This window comes from Zootermopsis nevadensis, unplaced genomic scaffold (genome assembly GCF_977971745.1).
Source record: "Zootermopsis nevadensis isolate Lab colony 2312 unplaced genomic scaffold, Znev_1.0 Znev_ptg000027l, whole genome shotgun sequence".
In the NCBI taxonomy this organism is placed as follows: Eukaryota; Metazoa; Arthropoda; class Insecta; order Blattodea; family Termopsidae; genus Zootermopsis; species Zootermopsis nevadensis.
Genome location: NW_028259159.1, coordinates 672107 through 687481, shown reverse-complemented (window position 1 = coordinate 687481; position 15375 = coordinate 672107). Strand labels below are relative to the sequence as shown.

The following is a 15375-nucleotide window of genomic DNA, read 5'->3' as shown; positions in this document are numbered from 1 at the left end:
CTTATTCTTTTATGATGTAATTTAATATTTAATTGTAAATAACTATGAGACTTGTGGTTGAGACTAGGGTTGGGATACTGTATGGGAATATCAGTGGGAATTTAATTCACATTAAAGCTCTTGGGTGTAATATTTGTTTAGGAAGCATCCAAAGAATAATGTGTGTATCACCAGTAGAGGTACTGCATTAAATTCAATGACCATAGATTTTAGAAGTGAAATATGTGGGTTATTCTCAACTGAATAAATGAATGGGAAAGTAACAGCTGAACTTTTTGTTTTAAAAGGTTTTAGTCATGATGGCTCTTCCAAACAAGCAGAGAACCAATGTGGTGGCATCTCAAGAGAATCTGGCAGCAATGTTTTTCAAAGATAAATTTCACAGATGCTTCACTTAATGTTGGGTAAATATACTAAAAGCTGTATTGTTAAAGTACACTTTCTACTATAAACACAATGGAGACTAGCTAAAACTGGAACATGATTGTCTGAAGAGACAATTTTGAGACAATAAATAATTCTGCAAGGCAATAGAACGAGTAATCTTTAAAGGATGCAGAAAGAGAAAGTCAAGGTAGCTGGGTAGCCTAAGGAAATACAATATATGAACCGCAAAACTGAATTGTCTTGTACATTTCACACTACACAACAGTTAGTTCAGCAATAAATATGTGAAATATTAATGTAATATGTATTAATAAGAAATGCACCAATAATGCTATCATTTAATTGCAACTAGCTATAAAACTGCCAAAATTTGTATTTTTCTGTACATAGACAATCACGTTGTGTTATATGAAATCTATTCAAATGTTCTGTCATATTTACTTTCTTTCTACTGAAGAGTTCAACTGAAACATCTAACTTTGAATTCTGTAGAGGTACACTCTTGATACAATATTAACAGTTTTGCAGAAGTTTAAAATAAACAATGGCGATTCTTCAAAAATCATAATGTTAATTTCTTACTAATTTTTATACAGTGAATTTTGTTGTAGAACCAACACCCAATATTTTTGTGCAGTAAAACACCCAACTACAAACATTAAAACATTCTCAGATTTTGAACTCCTCCATCCCACAAACACTTATAAATCAACCATACTGTAGGTCTCTTGACTTCTGTTATCAGAATTAAGTCTTTGGTACTGTTGTAATTTTTGTGTACATTTGATTTTAGATTGGTATGTTAAAAAATACAAGCAAAGTGAATTGCATTATTATCCCTAAGCAAACTCCTTTACATGTATTATCCAAACCAGAAACATACAGAATGTTTTTATTCCCTCACATTGCCATGTATTAGGCTGGGAGTATGTTCATTCACCTTCCTCCTTTAATTTGTTTGTAGTCAGTCAGCTTGCTATGTAGTGCTTAATGGTGTGTGACAATATGTGGAATATTTCAGAAATGTGTCTGCCTGTCATTGTATAATAACTGAAACAGAAATTAATGCCAGTAATCAGTGATTAAGCAACAGAATAGAAGTATCTGTGAGAAATTAAGTGTGCAAGACAAGACAAAAAAGCCTCATGTTCATTCATGATTTCTTTGTTAACTGGAGTAGTTCAATAAAAGCTGAACTGAGAATTTTGTGAACCACAATATCAAATTTCATTGATATCCTGCATGAATAATTGATATGTGGTACTATGGTATTTCTTCTAAAATCTCCTTCATCCTGAAAGATAATTCTTTTTAGATGATAGTTGTTCTTTAAAGAATCATTCATTCCACTTCATTTTCTGTATGCAGGGGAATATTTAGAATTTAAAGTACTATAACCATTTTAACTATAATGATATTTTCTAGTAGTATATTGAAACATGTCATAAGATTGTTCAAACTGTATAACAGAAGCAATAAGCTTGTTCTCACAGCTCAGCTACCCATTGCTTTTGTACTCACTATAACATTACCAATATGCCTACTTTCAAAAGGTAATAAATAAACCTAAGTTAATGAATTTATATTATACTAAATATGTGGCTAAGTGTCTCAACAAAATGTATAGGAAAGGGATGAAAAGGAGATGAGAGTAAATACATAAATAAATGAGGTGGAGTATAAACAGGTTATATATTATTCCAGATCGCTATTTACTAAAATTATGTCTGAATATTATTTTAGATAATTTCAATGCATAAATTCTTCACATCATTTTGGATATTCTTTCCCTTTACTTGAAATACATAAGAAATTAAATGTGCAATGAATCAGATGAAGTGAGTTTTCCTACTGACCACAGTTTTGTATTGAGTTTAAATTCTAGGCTTACAATAAAGTAACAAGTTTTGATTCTCAAACTTCAAAAACAAGCAAAATCTTGCCTGGCTCACAGACATGATTCACTCTATATTAAAATGCACATATTTTCATAAATGGGCAAACAACAAATACAAAATAAACTGAAATAAAAACCTGTAAAAATGTGATGCATTAATGCCAAAATTGTAAAAAGGAAAAAAAAAAAACCTCACTGAACAAGCAAGACAAAGAAAAAAATTATAATAAAAATAAATTGTATATACATATAACAATATCATTTTGCTCTTTCTGTTTTGTCCTTTGCCACTTACTTAGCAATTATGGTAATGTAATATTTGTCCTTAGTTCTTTGTTTAGAATTTATGAGAGGAAAGATTTTATTGAGTTTAGTCACTGTGAAAGCTTCAAGTACAGATTCTGTCTTTGTTTACTTACAACAATTATTCAGTGTTCTTTTTCTCAAATTGTCTAATGCAACATTTCTGAACCTTTCTTAATTGACATACCATAGTGAGACTTCACATACCCATTTTTTACCTCAAACTATGTGCCATTATGTATTATAAAGCAAGATACTCAACAAAGACTTCTAAATTTTAAACTTTATTTTCTCAATGTTTAACAATGTATGAAGTATTTATCATGTACACCCTTATGAGGCTTCACATAAATCCTGGGGAAATATGCCCCAGTTCACAACTGCTGATGTAAAACAATGTACTTTTTTCTGTATGTTATTTCTGTTGCATGTTTTTCATTTTGAGTCTGTGCTGTTTTAAACAATCTATACTACAAAACCTGTGAATGTCATATTCAAATGGGACTTTGCCTGTAATGTCTGCAGCACACTGAAAACATCTAGATACAACTGGCTTCACTTTACCATCAGCTATCTGTGACAGAAACCTCCGTTCAGCAGCAAGGGCCCTCTGCAAAAGAAAGAACAAGTCTTTAATTCCTAGCCAAGTTAATACTGGAGGACTCAAAGGTAAACCTGTCACAGTGCCACTCTGTCCACTGCAAATCCCATATGGACTGCTCTCAGAAGGAACCTGGGCCTCCATGGTGAGGAGCTGGTGACTAACTATGGCAAGGCCTTGCCTTATGAAAGTTATAAAACTAAGCACTACAGAAAGCTTGAATTGTGCTCTTAAAGTCTACCTTTTCTCGGTCACTGAGCTGGAGAAATCTTTCTTTCTCAGCCTCCTCTTCTCTTTTTTCCTCCTCCTCCTTCTTTCTTTCCTTTTCTCTTTCCCGTTTGACCTTTCGCTGTTCACGTCGTTTCTCTACCATTTTTTGCTCCATGTCATCTGTTAATGGCCCCCCAATTTGGGACTGAAATTATAAATATGATTAAGTATAGACTCATATAATAATTCTATAAACGAAGACCAAATGTTGATATATCTAAGTTTTATTTTATTCTGGAGAGAAAATTGAAGAATTATTTTATTACAGATATCAATATGATTTATACCTTAGAATAATCAAATTTATCTGGAAAATCAGCCAAAAATCTCCTAAAAATGTTGCGTGTTTCTTTGTTTGCAGAGACTACATACGGAGTCTGTAACTTTTTGTTCTTGACACAGGGATCACAACCAGCTTCCATTAGAGCCCTGAAAGTAAAAAATTATGTGAACTCATCAATGATAAGGTATGTGGTGTTTCAGAATGTGTAGTGGTGGAGAGTAAGGGGTAGGGGGGACAGAACTACATAATGCTGTCTCAATTTCTTAACATTTACAATAAAAGTAGTCAAAATTCAAAATACTGCAGTCAGTCTTTTTTAAGCCTCATTGTGCCAAGGGACAGTTCAATGAGTACTCTTGATTTCAAATAAAAATTGCTAGCACTAATTAAATCAACAGTACTTTCAAATATTAATTTCAACAGATTATGTTATATATTATATATCATTCTGAAAACAAATCAGTAAATTGATGAATATGTTAAAACACATTAATGCATTTGGCTTTTGTATTTACTGTCAAATACAACATAATATTTGATGTTATAGAATTTCTTTTATTCGCTTTACACTAGAAACTGTCAACAGCATAATGGTATGGAACGTTTAGCATAGTACATTTGTGAACTTCTAGTTAGTACAACAGCTTTACTAAATTATTCTTGTACAAGTGCTTCATAGCATTAGCCTGTTAAGATACCTGTCACACAACTACAGAAAAGTAAGTAAGAGTTTAAATTAATGATAAGATATTCATTTATACCTAATAATGTCCATGTGTCCACCTTGGGCAGCGACATGCAGAAGTGTCTCTTTATTCTCACCAACATTTTCATTAAGACAGCTCAGATATTCTACCTTTGATATACTAGTGTTTCTATTTGCATACTTAGATGCTTCAGAATTATCATTTATTTTAACTGTCTCAGTTTCACAATTTTCTGGCTCCTCTTCTATTGGTTGGACAGTCTGAAGGGAGTTGATCAACAAATCTGTATCTCCAAGGCGACATGCAGCCCAAAGTTTTCGTCGAAGAGCCATAACTGATGCACTGTACAGATCTGCAGGAGCATTGAAAAGGAACATGTCACGATATTTAATCCAACTATAATTACATTATGAAACACAATATGCAAAAATAAAATTCCTATACCTTTCTCAGCTTTCTTCTTTTGCTGCTTCCTGCCACATTTACTGTTATCTTTTGACCTCTTTTTATCTTTCATCTCCTGTGGTACTGTATCGTAAAACTCTTGAAGATTCTCAAATGATATCTCTATGTTCTCCTCTATCATTTGCTTTCCAAGACTTTCACTGACATCACTTTCAGATGAACTTCTAGTAAGAACAGCAGTAACAATTCCTGGCAAAGGTCGATGTGGTGATTTACGAGGTTTAGCGCGATCAATATTACATTTAGTTCTCCCTCTTTTTGGACTTGTGTCTTCATTTCTTTCAACTGTAATTTCACTGTTGGTTCCTGCTGAGAGAACAGAGAAAGTTGCTAATCTTTGGCTGGGTTAATGCTTTTATTAGATCTGACAGAATAAAAAATTAATTAGAACATTTTTAATTATGGCAGAATGTAGTACCAACGTATATTAAAATGTTATGGCTATAGCACTGTCGAAGATATACATTAAATATATAACTATTTTAAAATGTGCCAAAACAGGTTCTATATGCATTGGCATTATGTTAGCAACAGACTCGTGTTAAAATAATACTGATATACACCTGGAAGGAGGTGTTGTTTGCTTTCTGTGTTCATTCCATCAATTTTTTTATCTTGATCTTGGTTTGTAGAGTCTGCAGTTTTCCCAGACATACTTTTTTCATAAATTGCTGCTTGAGTCTTGGAACCTCGTTTTCTTGGAGACTGGGGAAAAGCAGTTTGGAAGGCCTCTCCAGGGCCTGAAAATTATGAAGTTAAAAAATAAAATATTTTAACTCTGACTTATTTATTTTAATGCTTGTCTAATACAAAGTTTAAAGTAAAATATATATGTATGTTAAGATAAGACTAGCCTTAAATCAATTTCCAGCAACTCCATATCATGAAAGTCAACAGTATGGACAAAATGTCTGATTCTGGTTAAGTGTTGTCTTCTTTCTAAACTATTCAGTGTTATATTTTTTAACCTTAATAAGATTTTCTTAGTAACATACCATACATCTCAACACTGGTAAGGATGGTATGCACACGCTTGACTTCACTGAATGTGGCACGTCTTGTAGCAAAAGGTATGGTGCGCAGACGACAATCACTCTTGTTAAGAGGAGGATTCTTCCCACCAAAAAGAACATTTCGATTGTGGCCAACAGCATGGTATAGGATAAGACCACAGGCACCCAGATAAGATGACCATGACTGCATAATATCTTGCACATGCTTCCATTAACAAAACAAAATATGTTCAAAAAAGCTACATAATTATTTCAAAATATCTAACATATATTATTCTGCTTCCAAACGTATCCACTAGTTGATAAAATCTATATTCTATTTAGAGAAAACCAAATGTAAGACAAAATGATTGTTGAAAATGTCATTATGTTTTTAATGCTACAACTATATCACGGACATAAGTATTTAAAATTACAGCAAAAATTTGAGTATTCAACCATCTACTCTACATATAAAATAATAAAGAACATACAAAGAAATACGTCTACAAAATTACACATGTCTTTTGTCTTCAGAAGACCAAATGTGAATGTTCATACTGCAAGATTTCAAACACAGCATTTCTTTTCATCAGCATATAGTTGTGAAGAAGCAAGGAACTTCCTCATTCCAAGAGTGACATTAATTAACTTCCTCAATTAAGATGCATGATATAAAAGAGTACGCGAAACAAGGAGGTAAAGCTCCATGCTTCACACTTAGCCTGTTTTACTCCCAGGAAAAGATTCCTCAATATTCGTTGGATAGAAGAGTGGATTGATTCCGCAGTTGATCTGGACAAAGCAGTAAAGGGGGGAGGGGAAAACCTCTGCCACTGCTGGCTATTGAATCAGTCAATCACTTTACTGACTTATCACATCTCATATATACAGTTACTGATAAAATTAATGCATGGGATAAATACCTGTATCAATGCTGCCTCATTGTATCTACGAAGACTGGCTCCAGCACTTTTAGGGTGACTTCCACCACTCCGCCCATCACGAGAGCTCTGAGTTCCACCTTGACTTGAACGAACTGTGTAACAGTGAAATGTCTTGTGCACTAACACTTCTTGCCCTGAAAAGTGTGAACAGATTTGCATGCTTAATGCTTTAAATATTTTATTGAGAATTTTTAAATTAAATAAGTTTATAAATATAACATAAAATAACAAAACATGATAATGTTCACTGGGGAAGGCATGTAAAATTACAGGCTACAGAAAAAATTTCATAGGCAATTTTGGTCCCCAGTAAAATGTATAAAACTATGGACACTCCTGAGTTATTATTAACAGAGAACTTGTTCAAATAACTGTTGATGGGACAAATAGATACACTAAGCAATTTTGGTGGGAATGAACAGAGAAGAAAGCTAGAAAAACTGTGTTGTCTGTATTGAGCATGGAAACTGGAAGAACACTATTAAGTGATGTAGGAAATGTTACATTAGCCCCTGTACTTATGTTCTGAGGATAACCACACAGCTATAGTAAAATTTTGAAGCAAGGATATAATCATTTAATCTTGACTAAAGATTTACATTAAATAATATTTATGCAAATACTGAATAATATTTCAGCGTCCTGTGGTGTTGAAGGGTTAAAGAAGCACATTATGAAGTAATGTGATTGCAGTACTAATATAATAAAATGTGACTTAACCATTCTTTTGTATGAAGGATTTCATAATGCAGTTTTAACAGAAGAAAAGCAAGGACAATGAAATATTTAAGTCCAACTAAAACGGTGGCAAACCTTCGAAAATGCTTGCAGCAAAATGACCTCCACCAAGCATAATAACAGCCCACAATGGATTAGCTACAGCCTTCAAGGCCAGTGCAATCAACTGCTCATCCTTCTCTAATTCATCCTGAAACAGCCAAGAACAACATACACACCTATTTTACATGTATTGTTGAAAAATGCCATCAGAGTGCTGAAAATAAATTAATTACTGTAGCCATTTAATAGTTTTGATCAAGAATGAAATCTAAAACTATTTGATCCATATGTCCTTGGCACTTAATTTATCTCTGGTTACCTGTCTAAATTCAAGGTATCATAATAGACTTCACAACAAACTTTACTTTTTTGGTGAGGAATTGCAAAAATGAGTTTTAAAGAAACAGAATATGAGGCAATGAACTGAACAGAAGTGTATCCAGTAGCAATTTCTTCAATTTCAAAACAGGTAACTTCCTGATGCACATATCAACTGCTGAAGGAAGACCTTGTACCATGTAGTTAGAAAGTTGAATTATCTACAAACACTATTCAAGGCACATATATAGAGATAATTGCTCTGTTCATACATTTCTCCTTTAAGACAAATCTCAAATGTTAATGAATTATAAATCAAAATCCAAAATTCACATGCCTTCTTTCCATGTAACAGGCATCGATACATAGACAGTATCTTGCCATCTTCATTTTCAAAGAAAATTTTTGCATGTCTTGCTGCCATCAATCTCAAATGTTCATGTCTCTTTTCAGCACCACTGTCATCTTGTTTATTTCCAGGAAGGGAACCAGTGGCATCATCTTCACAGCCCCTGACCTGCATCAACTCATTACTCTTGTATGAACCAAGTTTTGCAGCTGATGATGGTACAAAATCTGAACTGTCACCTTCTTCTTCACTGTCAGATTCAGAGCCTGAAATGCTTGACAGATCATCTGGAAAAATAGTAAGTTCAGAAATCACTATTAATGACTCCATCACTACACTATCAAAAACAGGTGTGCATGGATAATCCTATTTATATTGTTATTATACCAAAGCTTTATTAATGAAGAGTGTATTCTACTACATACAGTAAACCTCTTCCAGTACCTAATATATATTTTCTTTTGTATAATATACAAAACCTGGGCCATGAAAGTACATTTAATTTATGCAGTACATAAATATGTGTGCAAGCGCGCGCGTGTGCACGCGCACACACATGTGCAAGACATTTAAAATGCAGTGAAAATGCAGAAAAATAAGAGTGGCTGTTCACTACAAAACTGATTAACATTGTGAAATTTTTTTGTTCCAAACAAGAGTGTTTTAATTTTCCATAATAAAAATATTGTTTGAAGTATGTATTAGCTTTATAACTTTACATTGCTTTCACACCACAGAGCTTATTTAAATGGTTACATTTGCATAGATTGTAAATTAGTGTGTTTCAAGTACCCATTGGTCAATGTGCACAGCAGCAACAACAATTTTAAAAATAAATGTAAGTAAATCAAAAGAAAACAACTGATAAACTGCCATTTCAAGATAAATTCCCATACCTGCAAGTTGTGCAAATTTTTCTTCTGTGACAGATTTCAAACCACTCAGTTTTTGTTTCAAATTATATCTATGCCGGTCCAGCTTGTAGTGCAATCGTTGTTGAGCTCGATCTTCAAATTTTTCATTACAGAAGGAGCAGAACAATGTCTCAGATATACTTATATCTTCAGGCTTGCAGAGTTTCTGGCTTTCAGCACTGTCTAAAATAAGACAAATTGGGTAAGTTTAGTTATAACATATTAATGAGTTAATTATAATAAACGTAAAATTTGGTAAACATTACAGTGTTGAGTTAAAAATAAATATAAAAAGTTAAGTAACACAGCAGTTTGATTACAAAATTAAATATAACAAATATTAGGATGATCAAATCAAGGGGGATGAGATGAAATATAAATGAAGCACTCATGGGAAAGATGAAAAATACAGAATTTTAGACAGAAACCTAAAGGGTAGAGACAATTTGGAATATATATGCTAGATGGGAAGATATTATATTGGATTTTGAATAATATATTATGAGGATAAACACCTCTTTTGGGTGAAATTTAAAGCAGAATATATTCTTTAAAGTCTTAAATAAAAACCTATTGTGGCAACAGATGTTTTATATACTTACTTGCAAGCATATCACCAATCGAATTTGATCCCATACACTGTGCTATCTTCAAACCTCTGGTGATTTTATTAAATTGTTCTGTTTCAAATATATTGTACACTTTATACTCCATAATTACTGATCAAAAGTATATGTAGTATTTCTGCTGTTTCAGTCCAGAATATTTTACTCTTACTTATGGAATTCTGAAAAACATGAGAAAAATATAGTACTAGTGAAATTTACATACTGTGATGCAACAATGCTGGTAGAGCAGTTGCCAAACAAGCTTGCCAGTAGGAAGTGCACAGAACTCAATCCAAGATTCAGAAAAGTCCGATCTGGGAGTGGAGCATGACAGTTGGCTGTATACCGACCCCGACTAAGAGTACTGGGCATACAAACCAAATTATGTTTCTGCACATTCTAGGCCACTGACAAGTATGTCTGACTTCTTCTCTATGATGAAATAAAAATAGGTGATAGAAAATTACATGTAGGTGTTCCATTTGTTTTGAATATTTTAAATATTCCAATTAAGTCCAACATATCAAAACTTCAGCCAAAGATAGCTTAGAATATTACAACTGAATAAATTAGAAAAATTTTGACAAAGAGTACTCAAAATTCGATTGAAGGAAGCTGGCTAAATTGCAAATTAATATTAGGTAAGTTACTAGCAGATGATTCAGTGTGTACACTTGTGATTCATTTCAGTTAGTACAGATCTGAATTACACTGAATTTGTACAACTTTGGATTTCAAGAATAAGATGTTAGTCTGTCAAAATTACCATAATTTCTCTCCAAGTAACATTTCATATATCTAGCTTCAATATTTTACCAAAGGCTAAATCTGTAGTTTTCATAAGTCAATCATGTTGTTTCATGTCCCTCAAAATTATATTACAATTCTTTAAATCATCTGCTTAGTTTGCAGTTTTGGTATGCTGTCCCTGTTCTTAAGCACCCTGCCATGCTGTAGTGAAGAACAATATCAATGGTTCTCCTGGATATCAAAACCTAGTCACCGAATCTACAGCCAGTCACTTACTGAGTTAACCAGGCTCAATCTGGTATATTTTCAGCAAGACAACCAATACTGGGTAATTATCAGTGAAGTACAAAACTTTATACTTATTATGTTATATTTGCTACATAAATACAAATACAGTATAAATCACACTACATAAACCAATTTTAACATTACAAAAATAAAACACAACAGATAATAAAAAGAATAAATATTAACCGCACTGTATGTACTTTTTGGTCATCTTTTATTATTACACAAATTGTGAAAAGTGACAATACTTTCAAAAGAGACACTGAAGCAGATGATAACAGAAAATAGAACTTTACTCCTAAAGCAACATGCAGAACAAAAGACATTAGTCAGCTGTTATAATGGGCCTACAATACAATATTTAATAACTCACAGGTACAATAACGATTAAGAAGGTTCACTAAATTCTAGAAATCACAACAATAAATAAATAAAAAATATTACAAATACACATATTTTTCACTCTTTCTGAACATGATTACATGAAACTGATCTTCAAAATAAGGTGTATAGAAAAAGATTCCACTCAAGTAACTGGAAGAACATTATTTAACAGGTCAAGTTTCAATGTTTATTGTTTAGTGAAGAAGAAAACTGGGTCAAAACAAAGCAAAATATACGACATTCTGGAACCAAATAAAACAACTTCATATAAGGTTACGAATATGTTCTCCATAACAAACAATTTTTAAACACTGGCAGCAATTATAAGTCCATTCTAAACATAAAATTTGAAACTAGTGATTCTGAATGATACAAAATAATACAGCTGGGCTAGTTATAAAATGTTTAGTTCTTTCATGTGTTACAAAAGCGTCAATCTTAAATAATCAGTGGACATATAAATGCATACTGTATTAAGAGTAATTCCTGATGGTGGCAGTTTTTTCATTATTAGTAGTTCCTAGCCAATCTGTCAAAATTCTTAAATAAATAAATGATTCAATTTTGTAAGACATGCATATAATATTATCAGAAGACAAAACAAGCAGATATTCCTTGTATCATTCTTACATTATACAACATAACAAAATTAAATTTTATTCTCTCAATAGTGATAATGTATACAAAGCTTTACATACATAATTCATATACTGATATTACAATGTTCAATCCATTCAAGTAAATTTATTTTACCTCTACGAGGAAGAACCTAAAATATTTCCAACACCTCAACCAATATATTAATTACAGTATTCAATTTACTTACATTTAACAAATGTTGTTTGTTAAATTGTTAATGTCTGATTGCAAAAGCAATGAATCTAAAATGTGCTCTTCCACAACAAATATACAATTACATTACTGTGTTATGTACTCTCTTGCCATATCAAACTTTCTAAATCTGACAAGTGCCTGGATCCAGATATGTATTTTGCTAAAATCAGTACAATTCTGCAAGTTAACACTGCACGACAAAACATGACATACTCACGTTCTTCCAAAGAAAGAAAGAAAGCTGATAACTTATCTCTACTATAAAAAATTCAGGACTCAGTTTCTGTAGAGGTTTTATTGTCAGCTGTCATGGCATGAAGAGGAGGAGGGAGTGGTCTTTTCTGAATATGCTACTGAAGTCCACTTTCAGTCTTATTAGCTGATAAAGCAATAGCTTCTCTGCAAAATAGTCTAACGTTAAGTAAAACTGAAAGTTGCACCTCAGATGTCAGTTTGTAAGTACAAATCATACTTTTATCAATTCACAATATTTTCCTTTTGTTAACCAGGCTTGCAGACGTTCTAACGTGATGACAAATGACATTACTTCCAGGGCCTTTGTATGATGAAGCTCTAATACCAATGGAAGACCATCAGAAGAAAGACGAGGAAGCCATTTACAATAGCTATAATATAAACCAAGGGGAATCTGGAGCTATGTTGTTTCCTGAGAAAAGAAAAGCATTATGTTGTATTTCATGTGTAAGAATAAGTTGGCCCATAATCACAAAGCAGCATTACAAGAAAATATGTAACACAAAAAAGACAAGAAAGAAAAGAAAAAATGTATACATAATAAGACCACAACAAAAACAGAGTTTTTCAGTTGTAGTAAGATCACAGAAACTTGACCAACAAAACCCAGAATAAAATGTCCCTCACCAGTGATAAAGAATGTGTTGAAATACATAACATTCAGTTATCCAACAAATGGTAGCAAATAATTTCATTTTGTAGAAAATAAAAAAATTATGGTGAGTCTATTTTGCAACAATCAAAAATTTAACATTTTTAGTCATAAACATTCCTGTGTTAAGTAGACTTCCTCTGACTTAAGTACTTTAAGAAACACAGTAATTGTAAAAAATCAATTTTTTAAAGTAATTAAATATTCATAAATGGCATTTGGCTTTCTCCCATTTAGGACTCAAGGACTGAATTTGACAAACACAGTGCTTTCCTTACTAATTTTGTATGTAAATTAAATAACTATGCTAACTAACTAACTAACTAGATGGCTTATGAAACTCAAAGGTTCAACACTAAATTAACCAAAGCCCTCCACCAGACCCTGTCCTGGGCAAAAAATAACTATGCTACCTTTCAATATACATACCTGTTTTTTGTAGGTGAGAATGGGGTGGGAGGATTGATACCTGGAATGTAACTGTCAATGTAAATTATATTCCAAGTCAGAATAGTCACACCTATTCCAGCAAGCAATGGCAATAACAGCCATTTCAAATGATCCACATAATCTCTCACAACACTGTTGGATGTCAGAAGCAACTCTGATATCTTGATCTTATTATCATCACTAAGAAGTCTGTATGTCCCAAATGATGATGTGGCCCAATATGTTTTACAATGAACATATGAGTTTTGAAAAAATTCTCCTGCAAACAGATATGTGTTACCATAATTAAATATTAAAGAAAACAGCTGGCAATCTTCACAATATTGAAACTGAAGCAGTTTTTTCTGTACTTTCATGAAAAGACTAAAAAAGTAAATTCTATTTTATTTCTTACAATCTTTTTCTAATAAACTGAAGAGTAATATTTCTATAGCCAAAATTTATAAATATGTATAATTTTGGTATTTAAATAAATACATTTTGTACATCATACAGGTTCACTTACACACACACACACTCACCCAGGTGTTTAAAAGTTTCTGCAAAATGCAACATTTTGTATACAAAATTGGAAAGGTGTCATCCATACTAGAATACACACATGCATACTTTGCTAATTCTGAATTATTAATAAAAGCTCTGTCAATTATCTTGCTTGTAACTGTTCAGTTTCCAAATTTCCAGATCATGCAGTATTAATGTTTTATTTAAGGAAAATAAGTTAAGATTGGTGCATCACAAGGCATGTTAGCAAGGTGGTAGTAAACTGGGCTTGCATGCATGGGGTAACAGGATTAAATCATTTTTCTTTCCTGAAGCCACCATTGTGTTATTTTACGTGGCACAAAGAATTTTATCTCCCAACTTATCGTATTTTTCGAAATTCTGCAAACATACATCACTGTATGGACCTATTGAAAGTGGCGCTACTAACGAAACTCACAAATTTGTTCGTCCGTCATGTTGGCATTACCGATTGTAGAAAATTTAAAAATGCTATTTGGAGTTGTCCCCAACAGCATAACGTCACTAAATTTCCATCGAATCCGTCATGCGGTTCTCGAGTTAAATCTTGCGAACTGAGGCAGGGCCAGATCTATGTGTTAATTTCGTGCACATCATGCAATATCAAAGGAGCACACCAGAATGCATTCCTTAATCTTATTCATTGCTCAGAATGATCCTACAGTAGTCACAACAGCGCCACCAAACACCCTAACATATTCCAGCGTTAACTGAAGCAGTTATAACTGGTCTGTACTCAAAGCCTTAACACCTCGCTAACAGCTGTGAACGTATTATATTATTAAGAGTTTTGCTCATATATTTCACAAACCGATTTATACATAATTAAAGTTATACTTACTATTTACAAGCACCAGTTTGCTGCATACGATAATGAAGGAAACGTAAAACAAAAAGAGGGCCAACTTCAACTCTGTACAGTAACGACGAGCTGCTTTGTGGTCTTCATTTGAAAAGGATAAATCATGGCCATTCTGAACGTGTGATTCTTCTTTGTACTTAGTAAGATATTGTTGACGTTTCTTGAACATTTTCACGGATCACAAGTTCCAACGAAAACCCCCTTAAATGTCCCAATTCTTATAATGCTAAATGTTAGTCAAAAGAATTGCTAAAGTCCCAGTCCTGATGATTAGCTGCTTTCCTGTGCCATAAACCAGTGCATTATCGAGTAAAAATATTTAATTGTATATTTAAACACGTACATTCAACTTGCATTCTTACCTAAATAAATTCCTCAGCGACACACAAACAACACCTGCAGTTGGTCCGATTTGCACATGCGCCAAGATGGTTGCATTCTATTGCGTCACATGTACTTTCACTCTTATTCCCACGTGCTTTTGTTGACGCTACTTCAACGTTAACAACATTACAACATCTGAGCACGCCCAGTGAATCACACTTCACTTACCA

At 32.9% G+C, this 15375-nt stretch overlaps 2 protein-coding genes across 5 annotated transcripts; both read right to left on the bottom strand.

The window, feature by feature from the left end:
- Positions 1-852: 852 nt before the first annotated feature.
- On the bottom strand, positions 853-15289 carry LOC110836494 (tRNA endonuclease ANKZF1-like). Of its 3 annotated transcripts, XM_087356525.1 has the most exons (14): positions 15184-15289; positions 9816-10000; positions 9196-9396; positions 8288-8586; positions 7666-7780; positions 6832-6986; positions 5909-6131; positions 5477-5653; positions 4893-5222; positions 4503-4800; positions 3746-3887; positions 3430-3603; positions 3152-3197; positions 853-1437 (listed from the first exon to the last, which is right to left on the bottom strand). In XM_087356525.1, the coding sequence occupies exons 2-14, from the start codon at positions 9925-9927 to the stop codon at positions 1424-1426; spliced, it is 2286 nt and encodes a 761-aa protein (XP_087212651.1). In that variant the 5' UTR covers positions 9928-10000; positions 15184-15289; the 3' UTR covers positions 853-1423. The 3 variants fall into 3 exon arrangements, with proteins under 3 accessions (XP_087212651.1, XP_087212649.1, XP_087212650.1); XM_087356523.1 differs by lacking the exon at positions 853-1437 and having other exon boundaries at positions 2061-3197; XM_087356524.1 differs by lacking the exon at positions 853-1437 and having other exon boundaries at positions 2061-3197; positions 4893-5219.
- LOC110836499 (ADP-ribosylation factor-like protein 6-interacting protein 6) lies at positions 10924-15214 on the bottom strand. Of its 2 annotated transcripts, none has more exons than XM_022077742.2 (3): positions 14801-15214; positions 13414-13693; positions 10924-12744 (listed from the first exon to the last, which is right to left on the bottom strand). In XM_022077742.2, exons 1-3 carry the CDS (start codon positions 14988-14990, stop codon positions 12651-12653), a joined length of 564 nt encoding a protein of 187 aa, XP_021933434.1. In that variant the 5' UTR covers positions 14991-15214; the 3' UTR covers positions 10924-12650. The 2 variants fall into 2 exon arrangements, with proteins under 2 accessions (XP_021933434.1, XP_087212663.1); XM_087356537.1 differs by lacking the exon at positions 14801-15214 and adding an exon at positions 13956-14151.
- Positions 15290-15375: the final 86 nt, after the last annotated feature.

Bases quoted from the DNA above. Each gene is read 5' to 3' on its own strand.
- LOC110836494 (XM_087356523.1), bottom strand. From the start codon at position 9,927: ATGGAGTATAAAGTGTACAATATATTTGAAACAGAACAATTTAATAAA. The intron at 5,223-5,476 runs GTGTATATCAGT...CTGTTCTCTCAG, and splicing joins CAAACAACACCTCCTTCCAG to CAGGAACCAACAGTGAAATT. The intron at 4,801-4,892 runs GTATAGGAATTT...ATGCTCCTGCAG, and splicing joins AAAGAAGAAAGCTGAGAAAG to ATCTGTACAGTGCATCAGTT.
- LOC110836499 (XM_022077742.2), bottom strand. From the start codon at position 14,990: ATGTTCAAGAAACGTCAACAATATCTTACTAAGTACAAAGAAGAATCA. The intron at 13,694-14,800 runs GTAAGTATAACT...ATCTGTTTGCAG, and splicing joins CAAACTGGTGCTTGTAAATA to GAGAATTTTTTCAAAACTCA. The intron at 12,745-13,413 runs GTATGTATATTG...TTCTTTTCTCAG, and splicing joins TTCTCACCTACAAAAAACAG to GAAACAACATAGCTCCAGAT.